This window comes from Carettochelys insculpta, chromosome 10, assembly GCF_033958435.1.
Source record: "Carettochelys insculpta isolate YL-2023 chromosome 10, ASM3395843v1, whole genome shotgun sequence".
Lineage (NCBI taxonomy): Eukaryota > Metazoa > Chordata > Testudines > Carettochelyidae > Carettochelys > Carettochelys insculpta.
In genome coordinates, this window is record NC_134146.1 from 26,088,468 (window position 1) to 26,105,532 (window position 17,065).

General features: G+C 42.6%; 1 protein-coding gene and 1 long non-coding RNA gene across 3 annotated transcripts in view; one reads left to right on the forward strand and one right to left on the reverse strand.

The window, feature by feature from the left end:
* Window positions 1–14,397, reverse strand: part of LOC142018358 (uncharacterized) — a 29,389-nt gene extending 14,992 nt beyond the window's left edge. Inside the window, exons 1-4 of one of the 2 annotated variants that reach the window (XR_012646804.1) lie at window positions 14,175–14,397; window positions 14,050–14,069; window positions 13,823–13,934; window positions 11,953–12,037 (exon numbers count right to left, since the gene is read on the reverse strand). This is a non-coding gene — a long non-coding RNA (uncharacterized LOC142018358). Of the gene's footprint in view, window positions 1–11,952; window positions 12,038–13,822 lie in introns of both variants that reach the window. The other variant, XR_012646803.1, reaches the window with a different exon arrangement.
* Window positions 1–17,065, forward strand: part of RNF13 (ring finger protein 13) — a 102,655-nt gene that overhangs the window by 62,120 nt on the left and 23,470 nt on the right. Inside the window, exons 5-7 of the mRNA XM_075004101.1 lie at window positions 7,983–8,070; window positions 10,453–10,543; window positions 16,955–17,060. Coding sequence (XP_074860202.1) covers window positions 7,983–8,070; window positions 10,453–10,543; window positions 16,955–17,060 — 285 coding nt within the window. The remainder of the gene's footprint in view (window positions 1–7,982; window positions 8,071–10,452; window positions 10,544–16,954; window positions 17,061–17,065) is intronic.

Genomic DNA, 17,065 nt, shown 5'->3' on the forward strand with positions numbered 1-17,065 from the left:
GTTTAAGAAATTAATGAATGTGTATACAGGAAAAGGATGCAAGTTTAAAATGAGAATTTGACTGCCTCTAACCTTGTGTATATTTATCTCTGTATTTATCCTCTAATATCTGGAGGATATCAGGATATCTTTTACTACCAAGAAGACAAGTGAGGAAGCAAGAAAGGAATAAACATGAATCATGAAGAACCTGAAATGCTGCAGTGCATCTCTTAAAACTGAGTATTTTATGATCTGCTAAAGAAAATTGGCAGGCATTCCCCTCTTAGAGGTTTAATAGCAGAGGAAGTCCTATGGTTATTACTAAGTTTATTTACAAAATGTGCTTTTAAACTGGAAGTTGGGTGTTATGAATAATTGAAACTAAGCTACAGTTGTCCTACTACAGGGTTCTTTTCCTTGCTAATTCCCCCAATTCAGTCCTTTGCAATGGTTCTCCCAATCACTGCAAATTAAAGAGGTACTATTGGTCTTTGAAAGCCCACAGCAATCACTGTAAACTAGTTTTAAGGTGTACTAGGATCCAGTAGAATGGCTTTGAAGAGTAACATAATTGCTGAAATCAGAGAAATGTAAATGTCCCAGTGAGTGGAGTGAATTATTATTATGTGGTAGGTCAGGGGTCTGCAACCTCTGGTTCTGGAGCCACATGCAGTTCTTTAAGGCTTTGCGGCTCCCAACACTATAATAGCAAAGTAAAAATAACAAACCTCCTGATAATTTCCAATAAACGGTGACCATCTGTAGGCCCAAAAATGAACAACTCAGACCTAAATAGCAGACAATATGTGCTGTCAAAACATTGGATACCTCCTCCTAGTGTCCTCCAGAGGGAGAGAAGGTTCGGGAGAGAATCAGGAAGACAGTGGTTTGTGGTGGCAGGGAGAGCTCAGTGGTTTGAGCATTGGCTTGCTAAACCCAGGGTTGAGAGTTCACTTCTTGAGAAGGCCATTTAGGGACCTGGAACAAATAGATTAAAAAAGAGATGGTGCTTGGTCCTGCCAAGAGAGCAGGGGACTGGACTCAATGACCTGTTGAGGTCCCTTCCAGCTCTGTGAGATGTGTACCTCCATATTTTAAACACACATAAAGTGTGAGGAAATAGAATACGTAAAAAGTTTATGAATGCCCTACAGTAAACATGTATTGCATTACAAATCTTTATGTGCGCTGGTCTTAAAATACAGCTTACAAAAAGTGGGGCTTGACACTGTCTATGAAAGACCATCTGATATTCACATGCATCGTGTCTCTTGAATTACTGAGTTTTTTACTGAATTGGAAAAAATGTCTCTTCTTGCTGTTTTGGTTGCTGACCCCTGTGATAGGTGGTTTAAAGCGATAAATTCTCTAATCTTTGCTAATGTGGCTGTGTTCTCATTTTATACATTCCAGACTAGATACCATCATGTTGCTGGGCTTCTTTATTAGCCCTGCTAAGAACAGTCTTATGAAAATTGAACAGCTTTTAGGGAGAGGGTTAATACAGTCAGTAATTATCAAATAAGAGAATTAAATAAGAATTGTATAAGTGCTGTTCAGATAAGTAACTGTGACTTTGGTGGTAAAGTGGCCAAATTAAGGAATAAAAGCCAGATTTCTGTTTCAATTAAAGCAGTTAAGATTCATGGAACAAACTGAGGCCTAATTTTAAGTTTGCCCAGGTATAATTGCTGTTAGAATTTAACCTCCTTTAGGAGACATTCTTCTCAGATTTATGTCCTGTAACATAAGTGGCTTTTTTTTTTTTTTTAAACAATATGTATTAGAACACTCAGTTCTTTTCCAGAAATATCCTTTTGCTGACGTGGGTTCAGTATACCTCTTTCTCAACCAGAAATATAGAACTCTCACAAATACAATTTACCTGGCCTTCACAGTGACACCTCAGGTTGGGGTTGATCTTCCAGAGTTTGATTTCATGCCTAATAGGGATGTGTGAAATCGAACTATCTGGGGTTGGCAGTCGAGCCCTGTGCTCCTCAATATCATGAGCAGTAAGGGAGGTCAACAGAAGAGTTTTGATGGTCAGGTAAGTCAATTGTAGATAAGTCAATTCTAGCTACGCAGTTTCCCTACTTAGAATTGTGTAACTACAGTCGACTTGAATGTCTAATGTAGACCTGGCCCAATTCAAGGAGTGCAGTAATTCTAGGCCACTGTTTTAATTTGTGCATTTCCTTCTGATGCCAGAGAGGACAGTACTGTAATCCAGACAGAGTAGGATTTGAGAACTGGTGGCTCAGATTTGCAAACAAATTTAAGAAATACTACAAATTTTGTCAGAGAGAGTTGGGGGAATGGGAAACACCCTCACTTCCTATTGATTTAGGAATATTGGCGGGTACTCAGCCCTTTTCAGAAGCAGCCTCTGACAACCTCAACCTCATTTTTATTTGCTTAAAGCAGTTTCTTCCACCAAGCATCCAGTATTTCTAAGCACTTACTTGGTGAAGTTACTGGAAAAAATATAAGCCCCTTTGTCTTCCTACCATTCTGCAGAAATACAGTTTTTGTTAGCTTCTCTGTACAGTATTAAGAAAGCTAAAAAGGCACCTTACAGCTGCTTCAATGGGGGGTGACCATCCATCCTGTTTTTACAGGGACAATCCCTTATTTAAGCTGTCTCTCAGTGTCCTGACTGTTTTAAGAAAATGGGCAACTTGTCCCATATTTTACAAGGCTCCTGTTTCCTGGTATGTTGTGTCGCGGGGTGGCAACCTCTGCTGCCAGGGAGCCCCACTGCAGAGGAGCTGCCCAGTTACCCAGAGCATCATGCCTTGGGGCAGCAGCCCACACTGCCAGAAAGCTCCTCCACAGGTCAGCTGCCCTGTTCCCTGGTGCCCTGCACCTTGGGGCAGCAGCTCCTGATACAAGAGAGCTCCTCTGTGGGGCAGCTGCCCCATTCCCCAGCACCCCATGGGAGCAGCCCCTGCTTCCAGCAGCACAGGGTAGCTGCCTCATTCCCTGGCACCCCACACCTAGGGGAGGCAGCTCCCAGTGCCAGGGAACCCCTCCACGGGATGGCTGCCTCATTCTCCAGCATCCCATGCTTCAGGAAGGCAGCTCCTGCTGCGGGAAATTCCCTCCGCGAGGTGACTGCCCTGTTTCCTGGTGCAGCAGCTCTCACTATCACGAACTCTGGTGCCAAGAAGTTGTGGAGCCCCCATCCTCAGCTTTCTCTCGTCGGGAGGCTGCAGCGTCTATCCCCAGTGCCTCATGGTGGGGCAGCAGCCCCCCCTCGCTGAGGAGCCCTGACATGGGAGAGCAGCCCTGCAGCACTGGAGGCTGGTGTCCTCTAATTGCCATTGGACAATGTGGTCAACCTACCTCACCAGCTCTAACTTTCTGACAGAGAGTGAGCCTGATTCAAAGGTCATCGAGATCAGATGAGACTCCCACTGATTTCAGTACACTTTGGATCAGGCCCAATATGAATATTTTGATATGGTTCCCCTTCTAGATTTTCATGCAACAACCAAGCACACTGCGTAGTTGCTTAATGCATATTTCACATCCTTCAGCACTGAAACCCAATTTCATTGTCTGATTTTTACGTGATGTTATTTTAGAATAAGTTAATGTTATAGGAAATATTAACAACCTGTAGGTATAATTTAGCTGTAAAATTTGCTTGTAATTTCTTAGTTTTTAACTATCATTTTGCTCATATCTATTTGTTCTGGTATTTGATGGAGATGATTTTTATTACTTTCGCTGGTTTGAGAGCCCTTTCATTTGAATTCATCCACTACTTTTGTAATATCTTCTCTCGGTTATAGAAGCCAAGCTTCATCCTCTCGGGTTTGAAACAAACATGACTTCAGTGGCACACATCAGCTCCCCGGAATATTAACTGATCTGAGTAACATCTCTAAATACTTTTGTGATTTCATTTCAGTTTGATATATTAGCAGCTGTTCTAACACTGAGGGCATATTACATACCACAAAGACTAGCTTGATTTTATGCATACTACATTGTCTGTTTACACGAGCTTCAAATACTGTAATTTTTTGTCTTTGATATTTAAAGAATGCAATTCTTTGCCTATTTTAGATATAAGCATTCTTCAGTGAAGAGAAAATAGGCTTTTTAAGGCTTTGCCTGAGAATCTTTAGTACTGGTGTAATATGGTTTGATACGTTCATCTGTGGGGGAAGATACAATGGGACATAATTAGGGTGACCAGATGTCCCGATTTTGTAGTGAGAGTCCCGATATTCAGGGCTTTGTCTTACATAAGTGCCTATTATTCCTTCCCTCCACACTCCAGTTTTTCAACCATGACATCTGGTCAACCTAAACATAATTAAACCACAACTATGAGAGCAGTCTGTATTTATGTCATAATGTAAATTCTGTAGAAGGAGGAATGCTGGCATGTGGAGATTAGAAAAGAACCATTTGTGAAGTGGAAATCAGATGAGTGTTTTATCGGTAGTTATATTAATATATACTGAGTAAAGAAAAAGGCAAAGCAATATAGTATGTGTGCTAAAGCCAACATGTGATGGAGAAATAACAGCCTAAATGACAGCGGGGGAAAAGAGGTAGAAAAATAGTGGGATGAAGGGTCAGCTCTCTCAGTTCCGTGAAAGAATAGCCTTTTTCTTTTCGTTTTGGTGACTGAATCTTAGTTTAGTTCAAACTTTTTTCTCTTCCAACTAGATTGAGTTTTTCCTGAATCTTGTAAATAGAGGTTGAACCTCCCTGGTCCTCCATCACCCTTGGGACTGACTGGTCCCAAACCAGAGATTTTGCCAGACAATGGAAGGTCAGTGCTGGCCCCTCTGCTGCCACCCTCTGGGCTCTCCACTGGCTGCCTGGCTCCCTCCCCTCCCAGTCATTGGCCCTACTCGCTGCCACTGGCCCTACTGCACTCTTGTCCATAGAATCATAGGGCTGGAAGAGACCTCAGGAGGTCATCAAGTCCAACCCCCTGCTCAAGCAGGACCAATCCTAACTAAATAACCGTAGTCAGGACTTTGTCAAGATGGGACTTACAACCCTCTAGGGATGGAGATTCCACCACCTTTCTAGGTAATATATTCCAATGCTTCACCACTCTCCTGGTGAAATAGTTTTTCCTAATATTCAACTCAGACTTTTCCCACTTCAACTTGAGACCATTGCTCTTTGTTCTGTCTCCTGTCACCACTGAAAACAGTCTCAGTCTCCATCCTCTTTTTAATCCTCATTCAGGTAACTGAAGTCTACTATCAAATCCCCCTTCACTCTCCTGTAGACTAAATAAACCTAGGCCTCCTAATCATTTTTGTTGCCCTCTGCTGGACTCTCTCCAATGCTTCCACATCGTTTTTGCAATGGAGGGGAGCCCCCAGAATTGGACACCATGTTCAGATGTGGCCTCACCAGAGTAAAATAAAGGGGAATAATCACTTCCCTAGATCTGTTGGAAATAGTCCTACTAGTGCAGCCCAATACGCTGTTCGCCGCCTTGGCTACAGGCACACACTGTTGACTCCTGTCCATTTTCTCATCCATGGTAATGCCAAGGTCCTTTTCTGCAGAACTACTGCTTAGTCAGTAAGTCCCCAACCTGTAGCAATATTTGGGATTCTTATGTCCTCAGCGCAGGATTCTGCACTTCTCCTTGTTAAATCTCATCAGATTTCTTTCAGCTCAGTCCTGCAATTTGTCTAGGTCACTCTGGACCTAATCCCTACCTTCCAGCATATCTACCTCTCCTCCTAGCTTAGTGTCATCCACAAACTTGCTGAGGGTGCAATTCATCTCCTCAGCGAGGTCAGTGATGACATTGAACAAAACTGGCTCCAGGACCAACCCTTGGGGAACTCCACTTGATACCCATCACCAACCAAACATAGAGCCATTGATCGCAGCCCATTGAGCCTGATGATCTAACCAGCTTCCTATCCACCTTACCGTCCATTTATCCAATCCATACTACTTTAACTTTCTGGCACCAGTACTCAAGTTAAATTACATGTTGAGCCTCTCTAGTCTGGCACCCTGGAGACCTGACCAGTGCCGAATGAGAGAATTTGCCAAACCATGGGAAGTCAGTATTTTCTAGCAACATTACTAACACTTCCACTCCTGACTGGGCTCTGAGAAGACATTTAGGTTAAACTACAGCTAAGTAACAGCACAGATCACTGAGAGCCGGGACTTGTGGCTGCAAACAAACTTCATGGAATCATGGGAAACTTGGCCAAACCCAGCTAATGAAAATCAAGCTGGATTGCGGATGTTGCCAGATCAGAAAGTGACAGACTAGAGAGGTTCACCCTTTAGTAGCTTACTCAATTCATTTCAGTAGAATTTCTTGTGTTGTAAGATTCTGTTTAACGTCAATAGAGGAGGCAGAATTGGACCATATGTTGTATAACATTACTGTACATTCAGGGCCTAATTCCAATCCTACTAAGGTAAAAGGGAATATCTGTACTAACATTCGTTGGAGCAAGATGTGCCTTTGATAGACTTATTCTGTATATCCAAGTGATCAGAAATAGCATATGATTTTGAGTTCCACATGTGGGTTAGTCTTGACATATGTTTCAAGGAAATGTTCTAGTTCTGATGCCATGTTTATTCATATTGCTCCGGAACTCTTCATGTCTTCCTGAAAGCATTTCTTGTTTTAATTTTAGGTGTGGGTTGGTTTGCATGTTTTCTTATTCTTTAATCTTCTTTCCTGTATGGGAGTCTTTTAGTTTCCGCTTCAAACTGTATTTGGTGCTGCATGTTGGACGTCCCATATCTGGCACCCTTGGGACCTGACTGGTCCCAAACAAAGGGATTTGCTGGACCAGGAAAGGTCCCCTGCCACTGGCCCCCAAACCACCTTTGCCCTGATTTCTGCCCCCCTGCCTCCAGCCTTGATGCTGCCTGCTGCAACCACCCAGCTGCCAGCCCCACTGCACTGGTTCCAGCTCTGCTGTTGCAGGTTCTGCTCTGCTTGCAGCTCAGCTGCCACCACTAAGAGCTACAGCTCTAGCTGTGGACCCTGCTGATGGCTCTGACCTGCAGCTGTGCCCTGCTGCTGCTGCTGCTGCAGAGGGCAGTAGAAGACAGCATCATGGCCAGTTGTAGGGGAGCACTAGCCACTTGATAGTGATTGAGAGACAATTGATAGCATGGAGAGTGACTACAAAGGGTCTTACAAGTAACTACAGATTGCTTCTCTTGGATTCAGTAGAAAAATTCATATCCACTCCAAGTGATACACCATTCTAAAGGTTTTATAACAATAGCATCAAGACTAGACTTTTGGACTGACATCATTCAAGTACAGCCCAGGAGTTCACCGAGCAGTTCTGTACAGGGGTCTACAGATGGCCTTTGCTGTCTCTGGCTGGTCCTATGGCATACCGTAGGACAGTTTAAAGATTCCAGGTGCCCTTTGGTAGCCACATACCAATGGAGCATAGTGTAGCTACACAGGTCTACACTGTCATGACTATACCCCTTACACTGACTGTAGAGAGGATGTCTGAATTGCTATGACTGCTCTATTCAATAGAAGAATATCTTGCACCAAGTTGATCTAGTTATATCAACCTATGCTGACTCTTAGGTCAGGGTGTGCTAGCAATGTGGCTGCTTTGCACTGCACCTTGAAATCTGGTCCATATTCATAATTCTGTATTATTATAACACATTAGAGATATAATGAACTGACAAGTTAAAGAGATCCAAGCATGATCTAAAGGTACAAAGATTATTACGTACATTTCATGTTACAGGGTAATCAAAATAAGTTACCCTCTTCATTTTCAATATGAGAGAGGTTCTTTAATGTGAAAGTTGAAAGATTTTAGAACAATTTAAATAAATGTGAAAACTGCCTGCATAGAAATTATTTTTATAACTTTTTAGAAAAAAACTACAGTAGCATCCTATTTTAGAGTCCTTTGAAATGTTGTAAATGACTATGTTGTTTTTTGTAGGAGGCTGATATTAATATAACAAATACTGTGTACGACTTACAGGTTTTAAATGCACAAAGAGCTGGATTCAAGGCAGCTATAGTTCACAATGTTGATTCTGATGACCTAATTAGCATGGGATCCAACGACAGTAAGTACAGGTATCACTTCTCTCCTGTTTGAAAGTTATTCCATTCACTGTAATAGATGACATTAACTTCAATTTACTATAATCAGGAGTTCCCCTCTTGTTTTAATGTTAGAAGCTGGTGTGTTTGTGCAGGCACCTCCTTAGATAAGATATTTGCACCATAATGGTGTTTGTGTTCTGTGCAGCATTTTTCTATCTATTTTCCTAGCCAAAATTTGGTTCAGCTTTTCCGTGGAAGTCAAGTGGTTAAATTTTGAGCAAGAAGAGTATAAATGGCTCAATAAATAGCTGACAGTAGCTGACAATAAATTTTGTCCGTTCTCTTTTTTTGTTACTGAAGTAGGAATACAGCAAAAATATTTACTTTTGCTCCATGTGATGAGGATCCAAAACATTGTGATTTTTGGGTGGGGAATCTTCTATGCCCATTGTCTGTACACTGCTGCCTGTTCACCTAAATAAACCCAGAGGATTAAACATGTGCATACATTTATTCAGGTAAAAATTGAAGGTGTTCCCAGAACATAGAATGAAAGTGGTGTGACTTTAGTACTTGCTGTTTTGATATGGTACATTCATTAAGTAGTAAGTTGAGAACATCTTTACAGGGTGGATGAGGTGTTGGCTTCCTCTTGTTATACATATTTCCTTGTTTCATGAGAAACCATTCATGTGATTTACTGCTGATGGTTTAAAATACTCTCTGTCTCTGAAGTAGCACACTTCCATATAATCCCATTGTTGCCAGGTATTCTTATCATTGCATATTTTGTGTAGATCCAAAATATTCTGTCTTCAGTGCTGTTAATTTTCTGTGTTATTTTGATCCTTTTCTGTTAGCTGATTTAGTATGGAACAGAAACAACTCCAAACAAACACTATTTCCAGATAAAGAGACCTTTCAGTGAGCTGAGAAATTCACTTTCAACAGACAAAACATGAAATTGTGGGGAAGATGTAGGAAGTGTTCTCTCAGTGAAATCCCCAAGCATGTGATACTTTCTTGGTTTGAAGTTTAGCTATAAACTCAGAATGCAAGACATTTTTTCAAAAAAATCTTTGAAACAGATTCAAGTGACTATTGGCTACTATGTTTTTTTGCACTGGAATCTGAATATAATGGTTCTACATAGTTTATTTGGGAAACCTGAACACTTTAATGTCAACCAAATGCACTGGAACTTAGGGTTCATTCAGCCTTGAAATTTAAAGTCACAGGTGCAAACCTACATGAAATGAAACCAAATAAGATGTTCCTCAGGAGCGCTAGGGGGCAGTCCAGCCAGATCACACAGCTCTAATTAATACATAAATGAAGCCTGCCTTGTTAGCTGCCCTACGTTTTGAACCTCTCTGAATAAATGCCTTTACGCATTTACTTGAGTGGCTCCAGGCACAGGACTGGAGTAATCTTTGAATTCAGTGGAATTGAACACACTTGATGAGTTGGTCCTGTGTGTAAAATACTTTGACATGCATAAAATATAACTATATTATATGGATTTCTTGAGTTAGTAGCACTCTAAAAAGCTATTTCTATTTCTGGTGCACGAGTGACACCTCAAAGTGTGTAAGAAGACTATTACACAGTTAAAATCTGTCTGTGGAAATCATTTCCATTCCAAAATGTATAATATAATATTAACGAAAGACCAACATTTATATGCTTTCTGAAGTAATATGAAGCACCTTTGAGATGAATCAGTGTAAGTTAGCAGAGCATATATATTTTTGTTTCTTCTTTTACTTAAAAAAGAATGCTGAGAGTTCCCCACCTGCGGTCAAGAGAAAGGTTGCAAGTCCTTGCAATTGCAGTCTGTGCTGAGGGAAAACCGTTGTTTTCCTTTAATTTATTTCACATGAAACATAAGTAATGAGGTAGGGCTCGCTCATTCCTTCCTTGCTATTTTGGACTTTTTCCAGACTAAAATCATATCCATTGCCTCCATCTCTATGAAAATGCATGGAACAGAAAGGAGCAGATTCTCAGCTGGTATAAATTAGTGCAGCTCCTTGAAGTCAGTGAAGCTATGCCAATTTATACCAGCTTGGGTTTGGCCATACTTCAACCAGAGCATTACTAATGAAGTTATCAAAGGATTCCGTGTCATCTTAAATATTTTTGAAGAATTATTGGTTTATGTTTGCACAGGCAGTAACTCTAAGATATGGTGTGCTACTATCAGTTTTAGATAGACACTTCAGCCAATAGAGTATGTTGATAAGATATTGTACACACAGTCAGTCTTAGAAGAGTTCTCCACACACTGATTGTGTTTTGATGTCTTCATGGCTCTTTGTAAGACAGTCTTAACTAATGGTGTGCCCATAGAGACTGAATTTGGTATGTCAGTGTTAGTCTTTTGTTCATTTTATTAACAGTTGAAATTTTAAAGAAAATTGATATTCCATCTGTCTTTATTGGTGAGACATCAGCTAATTCCCTGAAAGATGAATTCACTTATGAGAAGGGGTAAGTAATTATTTATCTTTTTATTTATGTAGCCTAATATGCCATAAAATTCCTTGGACTAAGTTGTCACCTCTGTTTTACCTTTACTGAAGATCAAGACAGTCCTGGTCAAACTGAAGTTAATGGAAAGGCTTCAGTGGATCAGTTGTAGGCGGATTGATCCCAAGCTTAGTGTAGACAAATCCTGGGGTCTAGCTAAGCTCTTCTAGCTACTTTAGTAATAAACTCAGAGGAAACTGTCTGCCCTGCTCATGAGAATATAAGCAAATGGAATGGCAAACAAATTTAAGATATTGGCTTTGCCAGTTCTTGGAGGCTGCAACTCACAAAATGAAGCAATATGACAGTAATTCTATACATGAACTGTTCAGAGTGTGGGGATTAACTCTACAATTTGAGTCCTTTTACAATGTGATTGAGCAGTACACATGAGCTATGTTGTTGTTGTTTCACATCAGGGGTTGTTTTATGGCTGTATGTTATTCCAAGACATTCATGGGAAGGGCAAACAAGTCTTTGCACTCACTGAGTATTGAACAAAATAGCTGAAATATAGGTTCTCTCTGATCATACTTACGTAGCTTTGCTGTTATGCTACAGAAAGATGCCTGAATGAATGTGGCCGTAATGAATACAGGCAAAGCTTGCCTCCAAAATTTGGCAAGATAATTACTAAGGTTTGCAAACCTTTCGACAGCCCCAGGAATTTTTTACTAGCTTGGAAGGCAACATAGTCCAGTGACAGGTATATGAAAGTTACAAGCTATTTGTTTCTTTATTGAGTCATTTAACCATGGTTTACCTTTGAAATGTGACTAAAAATTGCATTTGGGGTTCTGTGTTTGCTGTCCCTGAGTTATTTATGGATCAAGCATGCTCTGTACATGTATGTAAAGATTTTTCCTACTTTCCAATTCTGCAAATTCAGGATGGGATATGACAGTCAGGCTAAGTTCTGATCTGCTCTTCATCAGTATGAGGGATATTGTGACCAAATTGTGTTATTTTAACTGTGCAGGCTCATGGTCTTCAGTAAATTGACGTAATTGTAAATAACAGCAAAATATTTCCCAGGACAGCAAACAGTTATACATAAAATTGTAAAGGGTCCAACAAAGGGGAAAACAAAATACAAACAAAATAGGTCACATCCCATGCCTGCCTTCCTTTAAGAAATTCACAGGAAAAAAGCAGCCTTAAAGTTCAGGAAGGCCTTACCTCCCCATTCCATTTCCAAATTTGGACTCAGCAAAGCTTCTAGTTCTTCTTCGAGGGTCTCCATGGGTGCTCCACCTTTAGGTGCATCAGCACTGCTGCACCCATGGGCTGAAGACTTGTGTGTAGCAGTGTCCCCCTCCCCAGCTGCCTACACACGCAAGGCACAGGCATGAAATGCCTGTGACACTTACTGCACATGTACTGGTAGCTGGTCCCTCAGTTCTTCTCTGATCGCCACTGGCTTCAGTCACAAGCAACTGTCCTTCCCTCAGTCACCTGAAAATAAATAAATAGAAAAGAAATCAAAGGCAAAACAATTATCTTAAGGAACAAGCAGACAATGAGGGAATGCTCCAGAGGTGTTTTTTCCCAAACAGCTCTAGCCACTTTTCAGCAGCTCTGCTCCATAGCACAGTGAATCTAGTCAGTTTCGCTCATGCCCAGCTCATCTAGTTTTGGAAAAATGCTGGGCTTGTGACCTCTCCATTTAAATTTCTGACGGCCACTCTCTCTGCATACAGTGTCTTGGTCAGCACCACAACACAGAAAGCTGCCTGCACTGTCGAAAACTGACTTAATGTCCAGGAGAGCAAGGCAGCAACAGCTCTGAATCTGGCAGATGGGAGCAGGCTCTTGCACCAATGGGGGGCAGCGTCTCCCCCCACAGGGGGTTGAGATCTCTGACAGGGCTTTGACTGTGACAGGCCCTAAAGATAAGGGGAAATCCCCTGGAGGTAAGAAGATGTCTCACACCACCTCAGGGTCTGTCTCCCCAGCTGTGAAAATGACCAGCTCCAAGCACTGTGCTGCCGCCTTCTCTCTGGTTACGGGGGCAGCCTCGAGTGCTTCGCCAAAAAGATGACAAAAGGAGAGGTCCTGCCCCTCTTCACGCGAGACAGTGCGGCTCTTTGATACAGCCACCATCCTGGTACCGCAAAGCAAGCCGGCAAAGAAAAAGCAAAGCCAGCTTCTGCAAACAGTACACTGGTGCCAGCAGCTGATAAGGCTGACTGGCAAACTGTGTGAAAGTGCTTAGCATGGCTACAGCCACTTCTAGCCTCTCAGTACTGGCAGCACAGGGAGCCCCAGTACCTATGGCCCCTCCCCCTTGCATGCTGCAGTATATCCCTACAGGGTGCCCTCTGTCACCTCAGTACCAGGGGGCCCTGGTGCTGATGCTCCCTCTGCCGTTTATGCCACAGAATATCAACACACGGGAGCCCTCTGTCACCTCAGTACCAGGCACATGCCCCTCCCCCCCACCACTTAGTGAAGACTCTTTACATGGCTCCAGGCTTTCACATTCACTCACTGAAGCTTTGGAATTCAGTCCTCTGAGTCAGACTATGAAATTTCTCCTCAGAAAACAGTGGGGAAATCTTCATCCAAGCCAGTACAATTAAAACAGTGGCAACAGCAGTGGGTGCCCCCACCCATGCCACCCAGCTGACCTTATTGGGATCCATGGGTGGCTTTTTGACACCACCCCATTCCCCAGCCTCAACCTCTACCTATGCGCAGACCCCAGACCCCAAGTATTCAGTCACTGGATAAGTCAGAGCTTTCAGCGGCCAAGGACTATGGGTCTTACACTAGGGGAGATGACCAATTGAATCCTCTGCCTCCATCACAGTTTTCTCCCTTATCGTCCTCCGCTTTTGTCCACCAGAACAGAGTGGCAATGCCAGTTAATGAAGCCCTTCTAGCTCTAGCCAGGCTTCTCTGGAGCACTCCAGTCTCCATTCCACCCACATCAGAGGTTAGACTGAAACTACTATGTGGCCTCAAAGGGTGCTGAGTTCCTCTTCTCCCATCCACCCTCTAATCCATTGATAGTGGAGGCTGTGAATCAGAGAGGTAGACAGAAGAGTGGAAAAGGCTGGATGCAATGGGGAAAAATGCATACTCATCAGCCAGCCTACAGTTTCATATTGCCAGGTATGTGGCACTACTTGCAAAACATACACACCATTTCTTTGACCAACTTCACACCTGTATTGAAACAGTCCCAGATAACAAAAGAGATCAATATAAAGCCCTCATGGGAGAGGGCTCACTCACTTCAAGGACAGCTTTACAATCAGCTTGGATGCAGCAGATAATGCCACCAGGTCCCTAGCATCAGCAGTGGTCATGTGGCAAGTCATGTCCTGGCTACAACTGTCCAGTTTTCCTAAGGATGTCCAAACCACAGTTGAGAATCTTCCCTTTGAAATGTTTTGACTCTTTGCTGCAAGCATTAACGAGGTGTTTCACTCCCCCAAATATTCATGGGTTACCTTACGTACCTTAGGTGTCCAAATGGTTGCTGAAAAACGTAAACAAAACAATTTAGTTACAAGTACAAACCTTCTCCATTCAGCAACAGACACTACAATAACAGACAACGTCAGAAACAACCAAGGCAACAAACCACAAATGAGTGTCTGACCCAGTAAGCTATGGCCTGTCAGCTGTTTTGAAGATTTGGTCAAGAGTCAGATGGCTCCCATAGCAGGCGGGCCCCAGGCTGAGCCATGCACACCATCTCTGGCAGAAGGCTAGCATCAATCTACCTTGCATGTTGTATGTTGCTGGATGAAAGAGATTAAACCTGTAATACAAAATTACTTGAAATAGTTAAGTCTGAAGCTGACAGCAAAGAGTTGCAAAGGGATTTTGTGAAATTGCATGAGTGGGCAAGAAAATGCTGGATGAAATCCAGTGTTAATGTAAATTGATATACATTGAAAAACATAATCCTGACTTTACGTACAAAAATGATGTGGTCTAAATTAGTTGTTACCACTCAAAGATAATTTAGCGTCACTATGAAAAGTTCTCTGAAAACATCTGCTCAATGGGCAGCAGCAGCCAAAAGCCTAAGAGAAGGTTAGAAATCTTTAGGAAAAGGATGGATAATCAGACAGACGGTATTGTGTAGTACAGTAAACTCTCTCTTAACCATATTCAATCAACCAGTGCTCTCAAATAACTGGCACTGCCACCAGGCACTATCCGGGCAGCTAGGTTTCCTCTTCTAGGAAGCTGTGCTGCTCGCAAGCAGCAAAGGGATCCCTTCCTGCCCTGAGCCATTGATTTCCCTTCTCCTTCTTAAGAAGGTAGTGGTGCTGGAATGCGGCTGGGAAGATGAAGCTGCTGCATCCACTGCTCCCCATCCATCCCTGGGCCTGGGATGAGGAGGCTCCAGGGCTGGTAGGCAACTGCTGCAGGTGGGGTGAGGTGTGGGGGGCAAAGGGAAGAGTGTCCTTCCACCTCATGCCAGCCCCACCCCCGAGAAAGCAGCATGGGACGGGGCCTGAGTCACTGGGGGCTGCTGACCCCAGGGAGGAAGTGCAGTGGGACAGGTGGCCAGAGCACAGGGAACCTCCAGCGCCCTCCCTGCCACCCCCCGCCTAGCACAGCAGCACGGACTGGGGCCTGAAGAGCTGAGCACCAAGGGGGAAGTGCAGAGTGGGCTGTACGGGAAGACTGGGCTGCCGAGTGCTTCAGGAAGGGCAGCGCTGCTGTGCTCCATCCCCACTGTCAGAAAACTGGTGGCAGGCGATCCCTCTCTGTTATCTACAATATTTTCATATTTGGCAACATCTTGGTCCTGGATCTGCCGGATATGAAAGAGTTTAAATGCACGGTATGCCCACACCTTGAACAACATGTGCAATTCTGATCACCTCATCTCAAGAAAGATTTTTCAACATTGGAAAAAGTGCAAAAAAGGGTAATGGAAACTATTAGGCATTTTGAATATGTTCCATATGGAGAAACAGTAAAAAAGACTGGGACTATTCAATTTAGAACGGAGACAGCTGAGGGGGGTATATGCTAGACGTCCATTAAAAAAATGATGGGTGTGCAGAATACAAGACTCAGTCAGCGGTCATGCAATAAAATTAATAAGCAGCAGGTTTTAAAATAAAAATATTATACACATCACTATTTTTAATCAGCAACTTACAAAGCACCTTATTTTCCTGAAGCAGCAAAAATTTCTCTCTCACTTCCTTTCCTTATAACAGGCATAAAAATTTAGGGTTATACTTTTAAAAATGGCTAGTGACTTGGAGAGTTCTCAATTTCTGGTTGTCCCTATTGAGACACCTTAAAGGTCCTGATTTTCAGATGGCAAGTGTGGTCTCATACACATATCATTATCTTATATGTCTAAATCATCAGTACTTAAAAAGTTACACTACAGCACACAGTCATATATAGCTTAATCAAAAACCCATTGATATCAATGGGAGCTTTCCACTGATTTCAGTGGTCTTTTGGATCATGCCCACATTGGCTATGTCTACACTAGCCAAAAACTTCGAAGTGGCCATGCAAATGGCCATTTCAAAGTTTACGAATGAAGCACTGAAATACATATTCAGCACCTCATTAGAATGCGGGCGGCCGCGGCACTTCGAAATTGATGTGGCTCGCTGCCGCGTGGCTCGTCCAGACAGGGCTCCTTTTCGAAAGGATCCTGGCTACTTCGAAGTCCCCTTATTCCTATGAGCAGATAGGAATAAGGCAACTTCAAAGTAGCCGGGATCCTTTCGAAAAGGAGCCCTGTCTGGACAAGCCGCACGGCAGCGAGCCGCATCAATTTTGAAGTGCCGCAGCTGCCCGCATGCTAATAAGGCACTGAATATGTATTTCAGCGCTTCATTTATAAACTTTGAAATGGCCATTTGCATGGCCATTTTGAAGTTTTTGGCTAGTGTAGACTCGGCCATTGTGAAGTTGGGATTGCTGCTTATTATGCTTAACATGTTTATTGCACTTAACCAGTGAGAAGAGAATGACCATTTAAAACTGATTCATTCGAAAATGGGTAAACACATAGCCTATTTTCAGCTCAATGTCTGCTTGGTGAATTGGAATGCACACCAGGGATAAAACCCTGGCTCCATTTAAATTAGTGGCAACATTCCAATTGACTTTACTGAGGCCAGGGCTTCACCCTGATAAGTAGGCTAATTCTAGTGATTGCAGTTTTACCTATTTGTTTAATTAGTGTTATGCTGACTGTTTGTTGACCTTTTTCAAACAGTCGCTGGATATTTTTGTATTGTAGACAATCCTTTTGTTTGCCCCAGAGATGCACATTTTATTTTGATGACTCTGCGCTTTTGAATTTCTGTTGTAAGCTTCGCTGTTTTTAAAGTTTAATTCATTTTAAAATTGTTTCCCTTTTCCCCACAGTGGCCATATTGTGTTGATTCCAGAGTTCAGTCTTCCTTTGGAATACTACTTAATTCCATTCCTAATTATAGTGGGAATCTGCCTTATACTCATTGTCATATTTATGGTAGG